The sequence below is a fragment of the Chiloscyllium punctatum genome, chromosome 40, assembly GCF_047496795.1.
Source record: "Chiloscyllium punctatum isolate Juve2018m chromosome 40, sChiPun1.3, whole genome shotgun sequence".
NCBI lineage: Eukaryota > Metazoa > Chordata > Chondrichthyes > Orectolobiformes > Hemiscylliidae > Chiloscyllium > Chiloscyllium punctatum.
Window position 1 is genome coordinate 18786856 of NC_092778.1, and position 21494 is coordinate 18808349.

At 40.8% G+C, this 21494-nt stretch overlaps 1 protein-coding gene across 8 annotated transcripts in view; it reads left to right on the forward strand.

The window, feature by feature from the left end:
• The window catches only part of katnip (katanin interacting protein), a 135122-nt gene that overhangs the window by 68974 nt on the left and 44654 nt on the right, over nt 1-21494 (forward strand). For all 8 annotated transcript variants that reach the window (XM_072559407.1, XM_072559408.1, XM_072559414.1 and 5 more), the window contains 4 exons: nt 8092-8316; nt 10511-10648; nt 15401-16484; nt 18506-19249. In XM_072559407.1, coding sequence (XP_072415508.1) covers nt 8092-8316; nt 10511-10648; nt 15401-16484; nt 18506-19249 — 2191 coding nt within the window. The remainder of the gene's footprint in view (nt 1-8091; nt 8317-10510; nt 10649-15400; nt 16485-18505; nt 19250-21494) is intronic.

Below are 21494 nucleotides of genomic sequence, written 5' to 3' on the forward strand. Positions count from 1 at the left end.
ACAAATATGTAAACAGATTATGGAAAGATGTAGGAGCAACAGCGTGGTGGTGATAGGAGATTTTAATTTTCCCAACATTGACTGGAATTCACTTAGTGTTAAATGTCTAGATATAGCAGAATTTATAAGGAGCAGTCAGGAGGGATTTCTAGAGCAGTATGTAAATAGTCCAACACGGGAAGGAGCCTTACGAGACCTGGTGTTGGGGAATGAGCCCGGCCAGGTGGTTGTAGTTTCAGTAGGGGATTACTTTGGGAATAGTGATCACAATTCCGTAAGTTTCAGAATACTCATGGACAAAGACGAGTGTAGTCCTAAAGGAAGAGGGATAAACTGGGGGAAGGCCAACTATACCAAAATTCAGCAGGAGCTGGAGAATATAGATTGGGAGCAGCTGTTTGAAAGTAAATCCACATTCGATATGTGGGAGGCTTTTAAAGAGAAGTTTATTAGAGTTCAGGAGATATATGTTCCTGTGAAAATGAGGGATAGAAATGGGAAGATTATGGAACCATGTGAAATTGTGAGAAGAGCAAAGAGGAAAAAGGAAGCATACATAAGGTCTAGGTGACTGAAGACAGACAAAGCTTTGGAAGAATATCGGGAATGTAGAACCATTCTGAAACGAGGAATTAAAAGGGCTAAAAGGGGTCTGTGATATCTTTAGCAAACAGCGTTAAGGAAAATCCGAAAGCCTTTTATTTGTTTATAAGGAGCAAGAGGGTAACTAGAGAAAGGGTTGGCCCATTCAAGGACAAAGAAGGAAAGTTATGCGTGGAGTCAGAGAGAGAGGGACATGACGAATGTTGAGGTTCGGGATAGATGTTTGATTACTCTTGCTCAAGTCGGCATAAGAAGGGAGGAAGTGTTGGGTGTTCTAAAAGGCATTAAGGTGGACAAGTCCCCATGTCCGAATGAGATCTATCCCAGGTTACTGAGGGAAGCGATGGAGGAAATAACTGGGGCCTTAGCAAAAAGGATAGGGGACTGTCAAAGAATACAGGAGCATTTAGATAGACTGGAGAGTTGGATGGAGAAGTAGCAGATGGAGTTCAATCCAGGCAAATGTGAGATGATGCATTTTGGGAAGTCTAATTGTAGAGCGAACTATACTGTATAAGGAAGAGCCTTGGGAAAAGTTGATGAGCAGAGAGATCTAGGAGTTCAGGTCCATTATACCCTGAAGGTGGCTGCACAGGTAGATAGAGTGGTCAAGAAGGCATATAGTATGCTTGCCTTCATTGGATGGGGTATTGAGCATAAGAGTTGGAAGGTCATGTTAAAATTGTACAAGACATTGGTTCGGCCACATTTAGAATACTGTGTACAGTTCTGGTTGCCACATTACCAAAAGAATGTGGACGCTTTGGAGAGGGTGCGGAGAAGGTTTACGAGGATGTTGCCTGGTATGGAAGGTGCTAGCTATGAAGAGAGGTTGAGTAGGTTAGGATTGTTTTCATTAGAAAAAAGGAGATTGAAGGGGGGACCTGATTGAGGTTTACAAAATCATGAACGGTATAGACAAGGTAGATAGAAATAAGCTTTTTCCCAGGGTGAAGGATTCAATAATGAGAGGTCACACATTCAAGGTGACAGGCAAAACGTTTAAGGGGAATACACAAGGGAAGTACTTTACATAGAGGGTGGTAGGTGCCTGGAACACATTCAAGGAGAAAGTGAGGACTGCAGATGCTGGAGATCAGAGCTGAAAATGGGTTGCTGGAAAAGCGCAGCAGGTCAGGCAGCATCCAAGGAACAGGAGAATCGTCGTTTCGGGCATAAGCTGAAGATGGGCTTATGCCCGAAACGTCGATTCTCCTGTTCCTTGGATGCTGCCTGACCTGCTGCGCTTTTCCAGCAACACATTTTCAGCCTGGAACACATTGCCAGCAGAGGTGGTAGAGGCAGGCACAGTAGATTCATTTAAGGTGCGTCTGGACAGATGCATGTGTAGATGGGGAACAAAGGGGTACAGATCCTTAGCAATTGGGCGATATGTTTAGACAGTGGATTTGAATCAGCTCAGGCTTGGAGGGCCGAAGGGCCTGTTCCTGGGCTGTAAATTTTGTTTGTTCGTTGTTCTTACATCTTTGCAGCATCCTTGAACATGGATGAAGTCCCGGAGGGTTGGAGAATTGCTAATGTCCCCTTGTTTAAGGAGGGTAGCAGGGATAATCCACGTAATTATAGACTGGTGAGCCTGACATCAGTGGTAGGGAAGCTGCTGGAGAAGATACTGACTGATAGGATCTATCCCCATTTGGAAGAAAATGGGCTTATCAGTGATAGTCAACATGGTTTTGTGCAGAAAGGTCATGTCTTAACAACTTAATAGAATTCTTTGAGGAAGTGACAAAGTTGATTAATAAGGGAAGGGATGTAGACATCATATACATGGACTTCAGTAAGGCGTTTGATAAGGTTCCCCATGGTAGGCTGATGGGGAAGTTGAAGTCGCATGGGGTTAGGGTATACTTGCTAGATGGATAAAGAACTAACAGGGCAACAGGAGGCAGAGAGTAGGAGTGGAAGGGAGTTCCACAAAATGGAGACCTGTGACCGGTGGTGTTCCACAGGGATCCGTGCTGGGACCACTGTCGTTTGTAATTTATGTAAATAATCTGGAGGAAGGTATAGGTGGTCTGATTAGCAAGTTTGCAGATGACACTAAGATTGGTGGAGTAGCAGCTAGTGAAGGGGACTGTCAGAGAATATAGATAGATTGGAGAGTTGGACAGAAAAATGGCAGATGGAGTTCAATCCGGGCAAATGCGAGGTGATGTATTTTGGAAGATCCAGTTCAAGACCAAGCTAAACAGTAAGTGGAAAACCCCTAGAGAAAATTGATGTACAGAGAGATATGAATGTTCAGGTCTGTTGTTTCCTGAAGGTGGCAACTCAGGTCAGTAAAGTGGTCAAGAAGGCATACGACATACTTTCCTTCATCAGACGGTAAATTGAGTAGAAGAGTTGGCAGGTCATTTCATCAGTCGTATAGGACTTTAGTTAGGATCTTCGAGGAGAAAGTGAGGACTACAGATGCTGGAGATCAGAGCTAAAAATGGGTTGCTGGAAAAGCACAGCAGGTCAGGCAGCATCCAAGGAGCAGGAGAATCGACGTTTCGGGCATGAGCCCTTCTTCAGGAATGAGGAAAGTGTGTCCAGCAGGCTAAGATAAAAGGTAGGGAGGAGAGACTTGGGGGAGGGGCATTGGAAATGCGATAGGTGGAAGGAGGTCCAGGTGATGGTGATAGGCTGGAGTGGGGGTGGGGGCGGAGAGGTCAGGAAGAAGATTGCAGATTGCAGGAAGGCGGTGCTGAGTTAGAGGGATTTGACTGAGACAAGGTGGGGGGAGGGGACATGAGGAAACTGGAGAAATCTGAGTTCATCCCTTGTGGTTGGAGGGTTCCTAGGCGGGAGATGAGGCGCTCTTCCTCCAACCGTCGTGTTGCTATGGTCTGGCGATGGAGGAGTCCAAGGACCTGCATGTCCTTGGTGGAGTGGGAGGGGGAGTTGAAGTGTTGAGTCACGGGGTGGTTGGGTTGGTTGGTCCGGGTGTCCCAGAGGTGTTCTCTGAAACGTTCCGCAAGTAGGCAGCCTGTCTCCCCAATATAGAGGAGGCCACATCGGGTGCAGCGGATGAAATAAATGATGTGTGTGGAGGTGCAGGTGAATTCGTGGTGGATATGGAAGGATCCCTTGGGGGTAAGGGGGGAGGTGTGGGCACAAGTTTTGCATTTCTTGCGGGTTGCAGGGGAAGGTGCCAGGAGTGGAGGTTGGGTTGTTGGGGGGTGTGGACCTGACGAGGGAGTCACGGAGGGAGTGGTCTTTTCGGAACGCTGATAGGGGAGGGGAGGGAAATATATCCCTGGTGGTGGGGTCCGTTTGGAGGTGGTGGAAATGACGATGGATGATACGATGTATATGGAGGTTGGTGGGGTGGTAGGTGAGGACCAGTGGGGCTCTGTCCTGGTGGCGATTGGAGGGGCGGGGCTCAAGGGCGGAGGAGCGGGAAGTGGAGGAAATGCGGTGGAGGGCATCGTCGATCATATCTGGGTGGAAATTGCGGTCTTTGAAGAAGGAGGCCATCTGAGTTGTTCGGTTTTGGAACTGGTCCTCCTGGGAGCAGATGCAGTGGAGACGAAGGAATTGGGATTATAGGATGGCGTTTTTACAGGGGGCAGGGTGGGAGGAGGTGTAGTCTAGGTAGCTGTGGGAGTCGGTCGGTTTATAGTAAATGTCCGTGTTGATTCGGTCGCCCGAGATAGAAATGAAAAGGTCTAGGAAGGGGAGGGAGGAGTCTGAAATGGTCCAGGTGAATTTGAGGTCGGGGTGGAAGGTGTTGGTAAAGTGGGTGAACTGTTCAACCTCCTCGTGGGAGCACGAGGCAGCGCCAATACAGTCTTCGATGTAGCGGAGGAAAAGGTGGTGGGTGGGGCCAGTGTAGCTGCGGAAGATGGATTGTTCCATATATCCTTCGAAGAGGCAGGCATAGCTGGGGCCCATGCAGGTGCCCATGGCTACTCCTTTGGTTTGGAGGAAGTGGGAGGATTGGAAAGAGAGGTTGTTCAGAGTGAGGACCAGTTCAGTCAATCGAAGGAGGGTGTCAGTGGAAGGGTACTGGTTGGTATGGCGGGAAAGGAAGAAGCGGGGGGCTTTGAGTCCTTCATGCTGGGGGATGGAGGTGTACAGGGACTGGATGTCCATGGTGAAGATAAGGCATTGGGGACCGGGGAAGCGAAAATCATGGAGGAGGTGGAAGGTGTGGGTGGTGTCCCGAACGTAGGTGGGGAGTTCTTGGACTAAGGGGGACAGGACCGTGTCGAGGTATGCAGAGATGAGTCCGGTGGGGTAGGAGCAGGCTGAGACAATGGGTCGGCCAGGGCAGTCAGGTTTGTGGATTTTGGGCAGGAGATAGAAACGGGCGGTGCGGGGTTGTGGGACTATGAGGTTGGAGGCGGTGGATGGGAGATCCCCTGAGGTGATGAGGTTATGGATGTTCTGGGAGATGCTGGTTTGGTAGTTGGAGGTGGGTTCATGGTCAAGGGGGCAGTAGGAGGAGTTTCTGCGAGCTGGCATTTAGCCTCAACTGTGTAAAGGTCGGTGCGCCAAACTACTACCGCGCCTCCCTTGTCTGCCGGTTTGATGGTGAGGTTGGGGTTGGAACGGAGGGAGTGGAGGGCTGCACGTTCCGAGGGCTGCACGCGGCATGACATCGAACAATTCTTCCGCCACCTTCGCCTCCGCGCCTACTTCTTCAACCAGGATTCTCGCCCACCCTCTGACGACCCCTTCTCCCGCCTCCAACACACCCCATCCACCTGGACACCCTGTGCTGGCCTCTTACCTACCCTCGATCTCTTCATAGCCAACTCCCGCCGCGACATTAACCGCCTCAACCTCTCCACCCCACTCCAACCTCTCTCTCTCGGAATGTGCAGATGGCCTCCTTCTTCAAAGACTGCAGTTTCCCCCCAGACGTGATTGGCGATGCTCTCCACCACATCTCCTCCACTTCCCGCTCCTCTGCCCTTGAGCCCCGCCTCTCCAGTCGCCAGCAGGACAGAACCCCACTGGTCCTCACCTACCACCCCACCAACTTCCATATACATCGCATCATCCATCGTCATTTCCGCCACCTCCAAACGAACCCCACCACCAGGGATATATTTCCCTCCCCTCCCCTATCAGATGTCAGGACACTACAACTGAGCCACAGAGCCCAGTTTATGTACCAGCTTGGAAAGTTAACTAAATAATAGCCAACATTCACTCACTCGTTACTGTTAGTTTATGTATTTGAAATTTATTAAGTGATTCTGATACTACGTAGCAATATGACATTGGAATTCTTTAGAATAATGCTTTGAAACCCCTTTAAAAAAGGAATTTCTTTTCAAGTCATGGAATCATACACCAAGGAACAGACCCTTCTGTCCAACCAGTCCATGCCAACCACAATCCAAAACTAAACGAGTACCACCTGCATAAGCTTGGCCTATATCCCACCAAATATTTCTTATTCATGTACTTATCCAAATGTCTTTTAAATATTGTCACAGTACCCACATCCACCACTTCCTCTGGAAGTTCATTCCACGCGCAAATTAAAACAAAATTGGTGCTCATCTATTTTTAAAATCTTTCTCCTCTCACCTTAAAAGTATGCCCCCTAATTTTGAAATTCACTACCCTCTGGGGGGAGAAAACGCCTGCTATTCACCTTACCTATACCTCTCATGAAACCCCTATAAGGTCACCCCTCAACCTCCTACCCTCCAGTGAAAAAAGTCCCAGTCTCTCTGTATAACTCAAGCCCTCCATTCCCGGCAACTTCTCAATAAATCTCTTCTGAGCCCTCTCCAGCTTAATAATATTCTTCCTAAAGCAGGGCAACCAGAACTGGACATAGTACCTAGAAGAGGCCTCACCAACATCCCGTACAACCTCAACATAACTGGCAATGTATCATTTGTCCTCTTATTGTCCTCTCATCATGTGAACTTTCTGATATTTGTGTGCAAAATCACACAAACTCCCTAACAGTAATGTTTGGTAATTTCTCACCATTTTCAACTGGAACATTGTTTTTTTTCTATTCTTCTTACAAACTTGCATTGTATTACATCATATTATATTCCATTTGCCAATGTTTTAAATATAATTCACATGATATAGACAGCAAAGTATACAATAGGGTGGGATGATACAGACTTTGTTGTATTAAGTAGTTTTATGTTGCAATGTTATGATATGCAGTAAGAAAACTGCCCTCCCTCAGGAGGGTCTGAAAGTGTGGACTGGATAGTAAGCAGATTTTGACATGTCACTGAGTTAGTTTGGAAATTTTTACCCAAATAGACAAATCTCCACATTATATTCTGTCTGCAAATGGCTTACACACTCAGTAAACCTGCCCATGTCTATTTACAGCCTCTTTGGCTGAAGCCAAAGCTTTCTCTCCCACCCAACATGAGTCTTTTCAGTGAACCTGGGGACATTGCACAGAAACATAGAAGATGGAGCAGGAGTTGGGCCATTCAACCCCTCAAGCTTGCCCCGCCAATCAATACCATGAAGGCTGATCATAAAGCTCAGTTCCCTAATCCCATCCTCCTCCTATATTCCTTGATCCTTTTAGGCACAAAGGCGAAATCTAGGTTGTGCATGACAAAGGCAGATAATAAGATCATGTATAAAAGTCTTCTTGACCAATCTGCCAAGCTGTCCTGCTGCCTTTTACGATCTGTAGACATGTATTCCAAGACTCCCCTGTCCTTTTACACTTCAAAACACTTCAGTATTTTGTGTACTCCCTTTTTTTGTTTGGCCTCCCCCAAAACATTAATTCACATTTTTCTGGTTTGAACTCTATTTGAGATTCTCCTACATATCAGATTTCTCCACCCCATCCCTTAACTTTGATGTAGTCCAATTCCAGACATTTGAATTGAAAACATATGGAGAACATTGTTAAATTTAGATGAACATCCTTTTACTGCCACAATCTTTATAGCTGTTAATATTTTAAACTAGGCGACAGCAAATATTTATATATATTTTCTTCACAAAGTGCAACTAGAAAAGAACTTACATTTATAACTCACCATTTAGAAGCTTGGAAATGCAAAGCCGATTACTTTTACTTTTTGAAGTGTGTTCACTATTGTACTCCGGGCAGACGTCATCATCAATTTTCATGCGGCAGGATTCAACAAACAACTCTCTTGATGATATCGGTCGAGAAATAAATATTTCAGAACATTGGATGAATCGCCCTGCTCCTCTTTGAATAACACCAAAAATATTTTATGCCCACCTAAATAGTTAAAGCCCCATCTGAATGGCACTCCTTTCAATAATGCAATCCTCTCTCAGAACTGCACTGAAGTGTCAGTCCAGAGACCAAGAAATAAATATTGTAGTAAAACAAAAATGGATATGAACAGCTGTTCTCTAGTTTCCAGATTTGCAATAATCCAAACAGTTTTTTTTCTCTTTTCTATATACGGAAAATTTGTAAATGTCCAAAATCTGATAGAGTACCATAATTTTTAATTTTTAACATACGCAACTTCAACTTTTTAATAGACTCAACAGAGTAATGGCACGTCGGGCAATACATTGGTGAAGGATATAATTTATGTCACACTGGAAATTTTGTCAAACTGGGGCAACGTTGACAAAGTCGGCTTAACAGAAGTACAATTTTTTGATCTAAAACATCAGAAGATTTTTGTTTCTCCACATGATGTTGATGTCAGAAATGCTCACAGTCCTGGGAATTTGAATCGTTTAGTGAATGGAAAGACAAAGGTAAGCTAAGTTGATCTGTAAACACAAAGGTGTTCCGTGAGAAAGTTGCTTTCTAACTATATTATGTAAATAAATTATCTTTAATTCCAACGATATAAATAACTGCTCATTTACATATGTTGAAAAGCTAAACCTAAATGTCAAATTAGATTTTCATGGTTAAAATGTGTTGTTTTCTCACTTCCAAATTGAATTACATGTTAACAATCCGTAGATTAAATAAAAAGTGAAGTGAAATACATTTTAAATAACTGGCTGCTCCACATGTATCAGACAATAGAATACCAGCCTCCACAAGAAATTGTTTCACTTCCTGTCTGTTGTGGAGTCTCATGGCTTTCAATGTACAATATTTGGTTTTTCAGTAAATGTAACAGAATGCTCACTTCTTGTCTGGGTGGATGCAGCTGAAACAACACTGAAGAAGCTCATCACCATTCAGATCAGATCCACCTGCTGGAGTAGAACTTGATCCACCACTCTCAGTTTTTACTGCCTTCACCATCGATACGTGGTGGCTACAGCATTAGATGCAATAAAGTATCTCACTAAGAAACTTTGACAGCACCTTCCAAACATCTGACCTCTCACATCTAGAACCACAAAGAGCAGGCAATGAAAGGGAACACCACCACCTCCAAACCATATACGACCCTGGTTTGGAACTATGTTGCCATTCCTCTGCTATCACTGGGTCATAATCTTGGAACTCCCTTCTTAACTGTGGATGTCTGTACACCATATGGACTGTGGTGGTTCAAATAGGCAGTTCACCACCACCTCATGGGAGAATAGGCAAGGGCAATTAATGCTGGCCCAGCAAGTGATGCCAACATCTTACAAAGGAATGAATAAATAAATAATTAAATAAATACAAACAAAATGAGAAGTGAATTATAAAGTGTATCCCTATACTGTCAATAGAATATTTCCAGTTCAGGAGATCTGGCAGTACATGATCTTTTTATTCATTAGTCATGCATACTCCATAAAAATAAGAATATTTCTACTTAAGGCTATTAATTAGTACGCATCTGATCTGCGGTTCATAATGTCCTTCACCTCTCTAGTGGTGGTCAGCCCAAAAGCAGGTCCTCTGTTCATTTCTCCATGTCTCACGTTCCTGACCTTTTCTACATAGTTGCTCATATCCTCCCATTTTCAATTTCAATGAGCAGTATAACTAGGGCAAAGAGTACTAGAGACTTTTCCCTCTGTGTCAAGTGCTTAAAAGAAAAACTGTCTCTCTTCCTGAACGATCCTCCATCTGCAAAGTCATTATCCCTTAAAGTTTCTAGATTTTCCATCATCACAACCAATATTTGCTGGTCTTGGCATCGGTCATGGGTTATAATCCTAAGCATAGGCCTAGGTGACAAAAATGAGGTCTTAAATAAGGCTAAAAAAAACACACAACACCAGGTTATAGTCCAGCAGGTTTAATTGGAAGCACTCCGAAAGCTAGTGCTTCTATTTAAACCTGTTGGACTACCTCCTGGTGTTGTGTGATTTTTAATTTGTACACCCCAGTCCAACACCAGCATTTCCAAATCTTAAATAAGGCTGTCACCTTAATCTATCACCTATTAACTATAGTGCAGTTTCTTAAACTTTAATGTTTCTAAATCCCATTTTAAGATCCAAAAGAAAGAAACAAATTCTAGAAGGTTCCATTACTCTTAAAAGCCTATATTTAACTTGTCTGAAGCTGCCCACACCAAAGAAGGAGATATTAGTAGAAGGATTAAAAGCTTAGCCTAACAGGCAGGTTCAAACAAAGGTGTCCAAAGGTTGAGAGAGCTGTTTTCTTTTATATTTTCTCTAGTTTTGGTCAGAACTAATAGGTATTAAATTGATTCACAACAATAGGAAATATGTTTGGTAAAGTACTGTTTTAGTTGTCTTCGATAAATATTAACCTGTTCTGAGCAATTTAAAATGCAGACTAGGCTTTAGCAATATTCAAATTACAAGGTAGAATCATAGAATTAAGATGTCGTTTTTATGACAGCAATGTCCCATTGAAGTAATTGCCTGTTGACATTCTGTATTGGTTTCTACATTTCTTAATTTTTTTTGTTTTTCATTTAATTATATTGATATTCTAAAAAAAAATCTGTTCTTCCCTCTGTGGCAATTAAGAAAAGCTTAACTCAATGATATTATTAAGATCTAACCTTTCCTCTTTCCACAGACCACAAAGGAGCGTCACATGTGGACGTGCCCCTTCCATCCACCTGTTCAATTATATTTTGTTGTACGTAGCCCAATCAAATTGTGTGTCTTCGGTATTTCTAAGATCAAGATTTGGAATTATAATAGAAGCCTCAATGTGAGTTGCTTTTGTGTTTTCCTATTTTTATGCAGATTATAACAAGGTATGTCCTAGAAGGTAAACCTTTATATAAGATTTACCAATTAAGAAGAATATATGGGTTTTCCTAAAATTGAATTGAATTGAATTGAATTTATTGTCACATGTACCAAGGCACAGTGAAAAGCTTTGTCTTGCGAGCAATACAGGTAGTTAAATAGCATAGGTAACTAAATAATAGGTAAACAGCGGCAAAAACAAAAATACAGGTACAGGTGAATGTTAAGAGTTTGAGAGTCCATTCAGTGTTATAACAACAGTAGGGTAGAAACTGTTTCAAAACTGGCTGGTGTGTGTGTTCAGGCTTCAGTACCTTCTCCCCGATGGTAGAGGTTTTAGAAAAGCATTGCCAGGGTGGGATGGCTCTTTGAGAATGCTGGCGGCCTTTCCTTGACAGTGGCCCCAGTAGATGGATTCAGTAGATAGGAGGTTGGCCTATGTGATTGTCCGGGCCGAGTTCACCACTCTTTGTAACCGTCTCCGATCTTGAATGGTACAGTAGCCATACCAGATAATGATACATCCAGACAGAACGCTCTCAATGACGCACCTATAAAAGTTGGCAAGGGCATTCGCCATCTTGCCACATTTTCTCAGCTGCCTGAGGAAGAAGAGACATTGTTGGGCCTTTGTAACCAGTGCATCCACATGAAGAGTCCAAGAAAGCTTATTGTGGATGACCACTCTCAGGAGCTTGACACTCTCCACTCATTCCACCTCTGAGCTATTAATGTATAGGGGGGTATGAGTAACATCCCACTGAAAATAATTAGTATCAGGTGTTTGTTTGGGGAGGTGAACAAATTCTGTAATCTTTAAAACATGTAATTAGGACATGAGAACTAGGAGCAGGAGTAGGTCATCTGTCCCTTCAAGCCTGCTCTGCCATTCAATAGGATCATGAATGCCATCTTTTCATGGAATCAGCTCCACTTACCCACTCTGTCACCATAATCCTTAATTCCTTTATTGTTTAAAAAAAGCTATCTTACCTTTAAAAATGCTTACTGAAGTAGCGTCAACTGGGCAGGGAATTCCATAGATTAACAACCCTCTGGGCGAAGAAGTTCCTTCTTAATTAAGTCTTAAATCTGCTCCCCCTAATTTTGAGGCTATGCCCTCTTGTCCTTGTTTCACCTGTTAGTGGAAACATCCTCTCTACTGCTATCTTATCTATTCCCTTCATAATTTTGTATGTTTCTATAAGATCCCCCCTCATTCTTTTGAATTCCAATGAATATAATCCCAATCTACTCAGTCCCTCCTCATAAACCAATTCCCTCAACTCTGGAATTAACCGATTGAGCCTCCTCTGCAACCCCTCTAGTGCCATTACATCCTTTCTCAAGTAAGGAGACCAAGACTGCATGCAGTACTCCAGGTGTGGCCTTGTACAGCTGCAACATAACCTCCCTGCTTTTAAACTTGATTCCTTTAGCAATGTTGGGGAAAATTCCATTTGCCTTCCTAATTGCTTGTTGTACCTGCAGACTAACCCTCTGTGATTCATGCACAAGGACACCCAGGTCCCTCTGCATAGTAGCATGCTGCGACTTTTTACCATTCAAATCCTTTTTACTGTTACTCCTGACTTCATATTTATTAACATTGTATTCCATCTGCCAGACATTTGCCCACTCACTCAATATATCTATGTTCCTTTGCAAAGTTTCACAGTCCTCTGCACACTTTGCTCTGTCACTCATCTTAGTGTCATCTGCAAACTTTGACACACTACACATGGTCCCCAACTCCAAATCATCTCTATAAATTGTGAATAATTTCAGCCCCAACACTGATCCATGAGGCACGTCAATAGTTACTGATTACCAACCAGAACAGCATTCACTTGTCCCTACTCTTTGCTTCCTGTTGGTTAACCAATCCTCTATCCATGCTAATACTTTAAGCATCTTTGTCTTATGCAGGAGCCTCTTCTGCAGCACCTTGTCAAAAGCCTTTTGGAAATCTAGGAACACCACATCTACTTTGTCCCCATTGTTCACCTTGCTCTGAATTTCTTCATAAAATTCCAAAAGATTAATTAAGCATGACCTGCCCTTCATGAACCTGTGCTGCATCTGCCTAATGGGACAATTTCTATCTAGATGCCTTGCTACTTTTTCCTTGATAATAGACTAAGCATCTTCCCCACTACAGAAGTTAAGTTAACTGGTCTATAACTCCCCATCTTTTGTCTACCTCGCTTTTTAAACAGTAGCGTTACATTTGCTGTTTTCCAATCTGCTGGAACAGCCCCAGAATCCAGCGAATTTTGGAAAATAACTACAAGTGCAGTTGCTATTTCTCCCACCATCTCTTTTAGGACCCTGGGATGCATTCCATCAGGGCCAGGAGACTTGTCTCTCCTTAGCTCCGTTAGCTTGCCCAACACTGCCTCTTCCATAATAATGATTGTTTCCAGATCCTCACTTCCCTTCGTCTTTTTGTCAATTACCTGCATGTTGTTTGTGGGCGGCACGGTAGCACAGTGGTTAGCACTGCTGCCTCACAGCGCCAGAGACCCGGGTTCAATTCCTGCCTCAGACGACGGACTGTGTGGAGTTTGCACGTTTTCCCCGTGTCTGCGTGGGTTTCCTCCGGGTGCTCCGGTTTCCTCCCACAGTCCAAAGATGTGCAGGTCAGGTGAATTGGCCATGCTAAATTGCCCGTAATGTTAGGTAAGGGTTAAATGTAGGGGTATGGGTGGGTTGTGCTTCGGCGGGTCGGTGTGGACTTGTTAGGCCGAAGGGCCTGTTTCCACACTGTAATGTAGTCTAGTCTAGTCTAGTCTAATCTAATGTGTTATTAGTGTCCTCCACTGTGAAGGACAAAATACTTATTCAGTGCATCAGTCATTTCATCATATCCCATAACAAGATGCCCCTTCTCATCCTCTAAAGGACCAATATTTACTTTAGCCACTCTTTTTCGTTTTATATATTTATAGAAATTTTGCTATCTGTCTTTATATTCTGTGCTAGTTTTTTTCTCATGTTCTATTTTACTTTTCGTTATAGCTCTTTTTGTGGCTTCCTGTTGACCTTCAAAGTTTTCCCAATCTTCTAGTTTCTTCATGTTTTTAGGCCACTCTGTATGCCTTCTCTTTCAATTTGAAAGCCTCCCTTACTTCCTTAGACACCCTTGACAGATTATGATTTTCTTATTATTCTTTCTTTTCACTGCAATATACTTCTGCTGAGCACTTTGAAAAATTGCTTTGAAAGTCCTCCACTACTCATCAACTGTCCCACCGTAAAGTCTTTGTTTCCAGTCTACTGTGTAATGGAGTAATGAGAATTTTGACACTGTTTGCCTTACTATGGAATAGATAATAGAAAATCTCATAAGGCATTGAAGTTCAGCCGATTGACAGGATACATAAATGAGTAGAATGTAGAACGCCGGGAGATTAATGCAGTGGATTATTAAGCTTATCCTTACTTTACTTGCACTCCACCAATAATAGCAATAGAATATGATATTGCTTATCCTGATCCAAGGAACTCGTGTGCAAAATAACATGTACAGCTTATTGGTGTCTTTGTGCTATGTTGAGAGACAAATGTTAAGAGTCTACAAAAGATATTTAAGAAATTAAGTCAAATAATCGTGGTATGTACTGTAGATTAGAACAAAGTTTAAACCTAACGGTGTTAAGTCTCTGACTTGCTTTTGTTACTTATTAGAATATTTAAGTTTCTTTTATAAAATAAATTGTAAAAAGAATTGAACATTTCTTTATGCTATTTTCTGTGGCTTCAAGAAGTTATACATTAATAGGCATAGGAGTGAATTACACTTTAAAAATACAAATAAACTTAGATATTGTTTTTATCTCTAAACACAAAATACAATTCATAAAAGTAATTGAGAATATATTAAGTGCTTAAATAAAGTTATATTGCAGTTCATATCTTGTTGCTATTAATGAACTCAGTACAAATTAATATTTGTAATAAAAAAGATCTCAAGTCAATTTTGTGGCTTCCAAACTTTTCTCTTCTAGATATTTATGTAAACATTTACAAAATTGAATACATATTCAGTGCAATGAATTCCTGATCTTAATGAGAGTCAGGTAGAATACGAAAACTTGTAGTCAGGTGACGAGGAGCCAACCTGTCCTGTCTAAATTTAGAACAGAGTCAAATTCTCAACCATACTAAAGTGTTGAGTAGGGTGAAGAATTTATTTTAAGTTTTCAGTTGCTTTCAGAAAATGTAAATAAAGAAAGGTGATAAAATGTGTCTTAATTGTAGCTATTAATCTGATTATGACATATTAAATGAAGATGGGACAATATGATGGTAGTGCTTAAAGCAATGAAGAATAGCAATAACTGACCAGAAGCAGATTGTTTCCAGCAATGGATCAGTCAGGAATTGGGGATTAACCATGCATGCTAAATGTAAGATATTTTGAAAAGAAAATGAAAATTCTTTACACGCTTTGACGACCTGAGTTTTTAGAATTGACTTGAATAAGTGTAGAAGAGAAAAGTGGATACTGTGATAGGAGAGTAGAATGTTATTCAAGCTATTTATTTGAATGTATGATAAAGCTGAAGTGGGATTGAAAGAGTTAAATGGCCTGTTTTCTTGTTATATCTATAAGTAACAAATCACATTAAAAGTCATTCTACTTTTTTTTTAATTTAATGCATTTATAACATTGTAAATTGCTTCATTGCTTAAATTCCTTCTTTAGGAGCTTGATGTTGGAGCAAAGGATGTGAGGATTTATGTGGACGGTAATCTTGTATATGAAGAAAAACTTGAAAAAGGCTGTGGAAACCAAGTGTTTGATTACAGTACAACCATTGACTTGAGAACCAACAAAAGCAAAGCTACATTTGATACTTCCAGTGGGAGTGATATGGAAGAACAAACTGAAGAAAGGGTGAGCTCAGAAAGAGACCCAAGCATTGAGCATCCAGCGCAAGCAACTTCCTCGTTCTTTCTAAATTCAAGGTTAGAGGAGAGAGATACAATTGATGCTTTCAGTGGGAGTGATACAGAAGATCAAGCTAATGTAATTGAGAACTCAAAAACAAACCTTAATATTGGTTCTCCACATCAAGCAAGTTCCTCATTCTTTTTAAATGCTAATTTAGAAAATAAGAAGAACGCATTCATTTATTCGATTGATTCACCGAAGTGCAGAATTTCTGCTGTGGAGGAAGACATAATGTTAACAGCTCCGGTTTCAGTCGAGACATTGCTCCAGCGGGTAAATATTTCAGAAACCAATAGGGAAGAAGAGATTTATTCTGATGAAGAGCCAGTCATGAAAGACCAGCAGGAGAAAATATCAGCAAAGAAAATAACAGATATGCCATCAGCTTCAAAAATACCATCATGGCTAAAATCACCAGAGAAAGAAAAACCTAAGCAAAGTAAATGGAAAAAGCCTCCATGGCTCAATAATGAGACACCGATAGATTTAAAAGTTGACAACAATTCAGCTAAATCTGATGAGGCAAATTGTAATTGGCCTGATCTATCTGACCCTGACAATAGTTACAAAAACTCAATTGGTCCAACTGACAAGATTTTAAAATGTAATAAGAAAAAGTTAGTCAACTCTCATGACAAGGGCAAAGTACTTCCTGACAAAAATTATTTAGATTTTCTGGACGACTTCAATGAAAGTGACTGTTATGTACCCTCGTCACAGGGTGAGGAGAATCAAAGAACTGACTTTCCTGTTAGTGGAAGGAGAAGCTCTATGAAGAGTGCCAGACATAAAGAACTTTTTAATGTTAGTGAAACTGAAGAACTGCTTAAAATAGGTACAGTGGTTTAATCATCTGTCATTGTATAATTTTTTTCTTAGAAGTCATTTTAAAACCTATTCTACTACAGTTTAATTAGCTTTATTGTAAAATGGATGTACATTTTTTAATTAGTAAATGGAATGGATTAAGATATACTGTGTCTATGTTATCAGATGTGGAATCTAAAGTTAATTAAAATCTAGAGTTTTTAAGATCCATAGTATTGGGCAAGATATTTTAATTGCAATCCGAACAGAATCAGCCAATTGAAGACCCCTTTAATATTACCCACTTATCTGTCTGCAATTTTTGTGGTTAAGAATCCAAGGTTGACCTCTCCCAAATGCGTCCATCAGAGGAAATCAGGGAGTAATTCATTCAGCACATGAGTAGTGTTCCCCTTTTTTTTGCAATACTTGCTGCTGGAATTTCAGGAATTTAAGGTCCCAAAGGCACTTTTATAGCAGCTGAGGAAAAATAAGTGAGGGGATGAGGTGGCAGACAGGTAAGTGAATGGGTTGGAGTTACGGTGCAAGGTGGATGGAGAGTGTAGGATCCTTAGAATAGGTCAGCCAAGGGCATATTTGGTCCAGCAGGTTCAGGCATATCTCAGTTGTGTTGGGCTGGTGGTAAGGGAGGGGATTTGAGACCAGTCAGGTTGACCTGGAAGGTTCAGGTCTGGGGTGTTAGGGGTTGAGAACGTGTGGTTGGGGGTCATTCAAGCTGGACATTCAGTTATTCTGAAGTTGAGTAGGTTTTTGACCTTAACATTTTCAGGGTCATTATTAATTTTTAAGCAAGTCAGAATCAGTGAATTCTCTGATTTTAGTGGACTCTTACATAGGGTTCCAAACACAGTGGATTTTCCATCAGAGGATTTCAATTCCTGGGCAATTTCTACAGAATCAGCAAGGTCAGAGATTTCACATGGTGCCAACACATAACTTCAGTCTGTGCTGCTCCAGTGATTCTTTGGTCGTTAGAATATTTGTGCCAATATTTAATTTTGAATTGATATGACTTTACATTGTACAATCTGGTACATTATTTTAGTGATCAAAATTTTCAATTTCATGCTGTAAAGTATTGTTTAAGCCATGAGTTAGGATTCCATAATCCTAAATATACTGGATCAAACATTTATTCTGCTGACATCAGGCATTATTTATTCACTGCTATTAGATAGTCATCTCCATATACTTCAGAGCAGTATAGTCAACATTACAATCCTCTATTTTATGTAAAATATCACATTGAGTGAGTGTGTAATTATTTAAGGTATCCTTTATTCCCTACTTCTGTTTGGTTTCAATGTCTCTCCTTTCCCTCCTGTTCTGAAACTTTCAATTATTAGTAGCAAGCACCCTCCCAGCATTTTAATGTCGATGGTGCCACTCTTCAAGGAGAGTTTCAAAGTATATTTGTAGCATTTTCTTTTCCCTTTTCTGGAAAGCTGACTAGTTGAGAGTTGAGAAAATGGGACCTCACAGGTAAGATAGTTTTGTCCATTTGAAGTGTATCCAGTCCATCAGTGTTGGTTTTGCAGGAATAGTGTCTGAATACTTTTGGAGGTGGCTTTAAGAGAAGTTTTGGCATTTGTTTGACCATTCTCTTTTGAATCCAGAAAATGTAGTACAGGCATTGCTGATGGAATTTCTCTCATTCTTTTGTGTGTCAGTAATATATAATATATAATACTTTTATCTATGTTGAACTTAATTTGCAAATTATTTGCATATCTTCCACTTTTTCATTGAACTTCCTTTTGCTTAGTTCACCCATGCCTTACTTAAAAAATGTTTTAGCTAAGTTCCCCTGGTTCTGACAAAAGTAATCTACATTAATTCTGTTTGTCTTTCTATCCATGCTGTTGGACTTGCTGAGGATTTCCAAAATTTTCTGTTTTTGTTTAGAATCTCCAACAGTCATAATATTTTGCTGTTTTATTAGTGTTGTTCCCTGTTTAAGTTGCAAAGTGAACTTGTAAGAATTGGAACCCATTCTATGTCATTCACCTTTTATATTGGCTTTTTCAGAAAATCAGAAAACTTCAAAGACATCAGGGTCTACAAGACCAAAGTGGCAAAATGAGCAGGATGACACACTGATGGAATCATGGGATTCTTTATTAAAGTTTAACAGGTCACAGCGAGGTCGGATAGCCAACTTGGATTTTGAGGGAGACGTTTTTGATGAGTTTTTGCAAGAGCAAAGAATTGGAAGAGAAACAGGATTGAAATCCTTGTACCAAGAATCAATGCATGAAGTTGAAGAGGGAAAGGAAGAACATACAACTGACCTTGAAAGAGATGATGACGGGAGTGATGATTTTGAAATTCCAGTTTTGCCTTTTGGCTGTCGTTTAATTATTAATATTACATCTACTTGGGGTGATAGACATTATGTTGGACTTAATGGAATAGAAATATTCAGTTCAAGCGGAGAACCTGTACAAATAGTACAAATAAGAGCAGATCCAGCAGATATTAACATATTACCTGCTTATGGCAAAGATCCAAGGGTTGTTTCAAATTTGATTGATGGTGTAAACAGGACGCAAGATGATATGCATCTCTGGCTTGCACCTTTCACTCCAGGACGATCCCATTTCATCTATATTGACTTTGTTGCTCACTGTCACGTGGCAATGATTCGAATTTGGAATTACAACAAATCGAGAATACATTCTTTCCGTGGTATTAAAGATGTTGAAATCTTACTGGATGGGAAACTGATCTTTAGAGGAGAAATAGCCAAAGCATCAGGAACTTTAAATGGAGGTAAATTATGTTCTAATCCTGTTTTTTCTGTACTATGTTTAATTTGAGTTGGCACAGCAAGTAAAATAATGTTTCCTTATTTTGTCTTGTTTGCATCAAGTAAACAATTATTCAGTCAATTATTTAGCATTACATTTGGCTAAAATAGTCATTACTAACTATATCACTCATGCAACATTTAAAGCTAAATTTTCTTTACACTCTTATTCTTTCAACAACATCCTCATATTCTTCAATTCCTATCTTCCTTATCTCTTTATTTGAAGTATATCTGAGCTAGTTACTCCCTTTGTGATAATGCGTTCCACATTCTAACCACTCCCCAGGCAGTAAGGTTCCCCTGAATTCCTTTTATATATTCGTTGGTGACCACTATTTATTTATAGCCTTTATTTTAGATTCATGAAAACTGAAACATTTTCTTGTTGTTTATCCAATAAAACCTATTCATAAACGTTTAGATCTGTTAGATCTTTCGAAAGGAAAATCTTTTGAGGGAATGTTACAAGAAAATAAGTACTTTTTAAGTAGGCATGAGGAAAAACACTATTGGATATTGCTGAAAAAATTAACATTATGTTCACGTTTCTCACTTGTACTCATGAAGGCAAATCACAAGAAAGACCAACGTAAAGGGAAAGTAACCTTTCTTCTGTATAAAAAGGTTGAGCTTGGATTGATTGAAAGGTACATTTTGAATGATAACGATGTTTCGTTGGAGAATGCAACTGTTAGCTAATTGCAGTTAACTGAAAGCTTTGTTCAGTTTTATAGTGAGTGAATTGATTATGGTATTGCTCTAAGTGACCAGAGAAGGCTGTTGCCTGTTTTCTTAGGTTGAAACAAGTGTAATATGTGCATGTGGTCTTTCTGTCTGCAAGAACAAGCCCTGTGTATTAACATGTGTAGCGCTCAGCACATACAAGTGCAGCATACTATGAGTCTGACAATCTTAAATTGTTTGTCAGTGTATATCTTGGTACTCTCTGGATTATTTAGCAAATAAGGTCCAATCGTAGAATCACAAATTGTATTGCATACTGAGGGTGGAATATTATGGATCCCTGAATGACGTGGGCTGTGGTGAGAAATCTTGGAGTGGAATGGTATGGCAAGAAATCTCACAGAGCATCACAGAAAGAAACACTCCATGAAACTCAACAAAATTAACAGCCAAAATTTAACAAGACTTAGCCCTGCGCATTTGGGTTTTGTACAAGAGAGTCAGTGGGCAGGGGTAGGTGTAGTGGCCATTACTGAGGAGAAGGTACTGGAGAAGCTGAAGAGGCTGAAGACAGATAAATTACCTGGATTAAATTGACAACACCCCAGGATTTTGAAGGAGATAGCTGAAGAAATTGTACAGGCATTGGTGGTGATCTTTCATGAATCACTGGAGTCAGGAAGGGTTCCAGAGAATTGGAACATAGCTCATGTAACACCCCTGTTTAAGAAGATGTGGTAGATGTGGAAATTTGTAGGCTGATCAGCCTGATCTCCGTCATTGGTAAAATTTTAGAATCTATTATTAAAGATGATATTGCAGAGAATTTGGAAGTTTGTGGTAAAATTCTCAACAAGACTTCGTCAAGGAAGATCACGTCTGAAAAGTTTGTTAGAATTCTTTGAGGAGGTAACGAGCAAGTTAGACAAAAGGGAGCCAGTGAATGTGATCTATTTGGATTTCCAAAAGGCCTTTGACAAGGTGCTGCACAGGAGGCTGCTAAATAAGATAAGAACCCATAGTGTTTGGGTCAAGATGCGGGCGTGGTTAGAAGATTGGCTGACTGGCAGAAAGCAGAGAATGGGAATAAAAGAATCTTTTTCAGGATGGCCGCCAATGTCTAGTGGGGTTCCACAGGGATCAGAATTTGGACCAGAATTATTCATATTATATATTGAAGATCTGGAGGAAGGAACTGAGGACATTGTTGTTAAATTTGCAGATGCCATAAAGACATGTAGAGGGACAAGTAGTGTTGAGCTCGGGGTGGGGGGGGAGGTGGGAGGAGTGGGGGGGGGAGGAGGTGCCACAGTAATAACCTAGGAGAGTGGGCAAAGAAGTGGCAGATGAAATGCGGAGTGGAAAAGTGTGAGATGATGCACTTCGGTAGGAAAAATAGAGACATAGACTATTTTCTAAATGGGAAAGGCTTCAGTTATCTGAAGCACAAAAAAAGACCTACTTCGGGATTCTTCAGGTTAGCTTGCAGGTTCAATGGCAGTTAGGAAGGCAATGCAATGT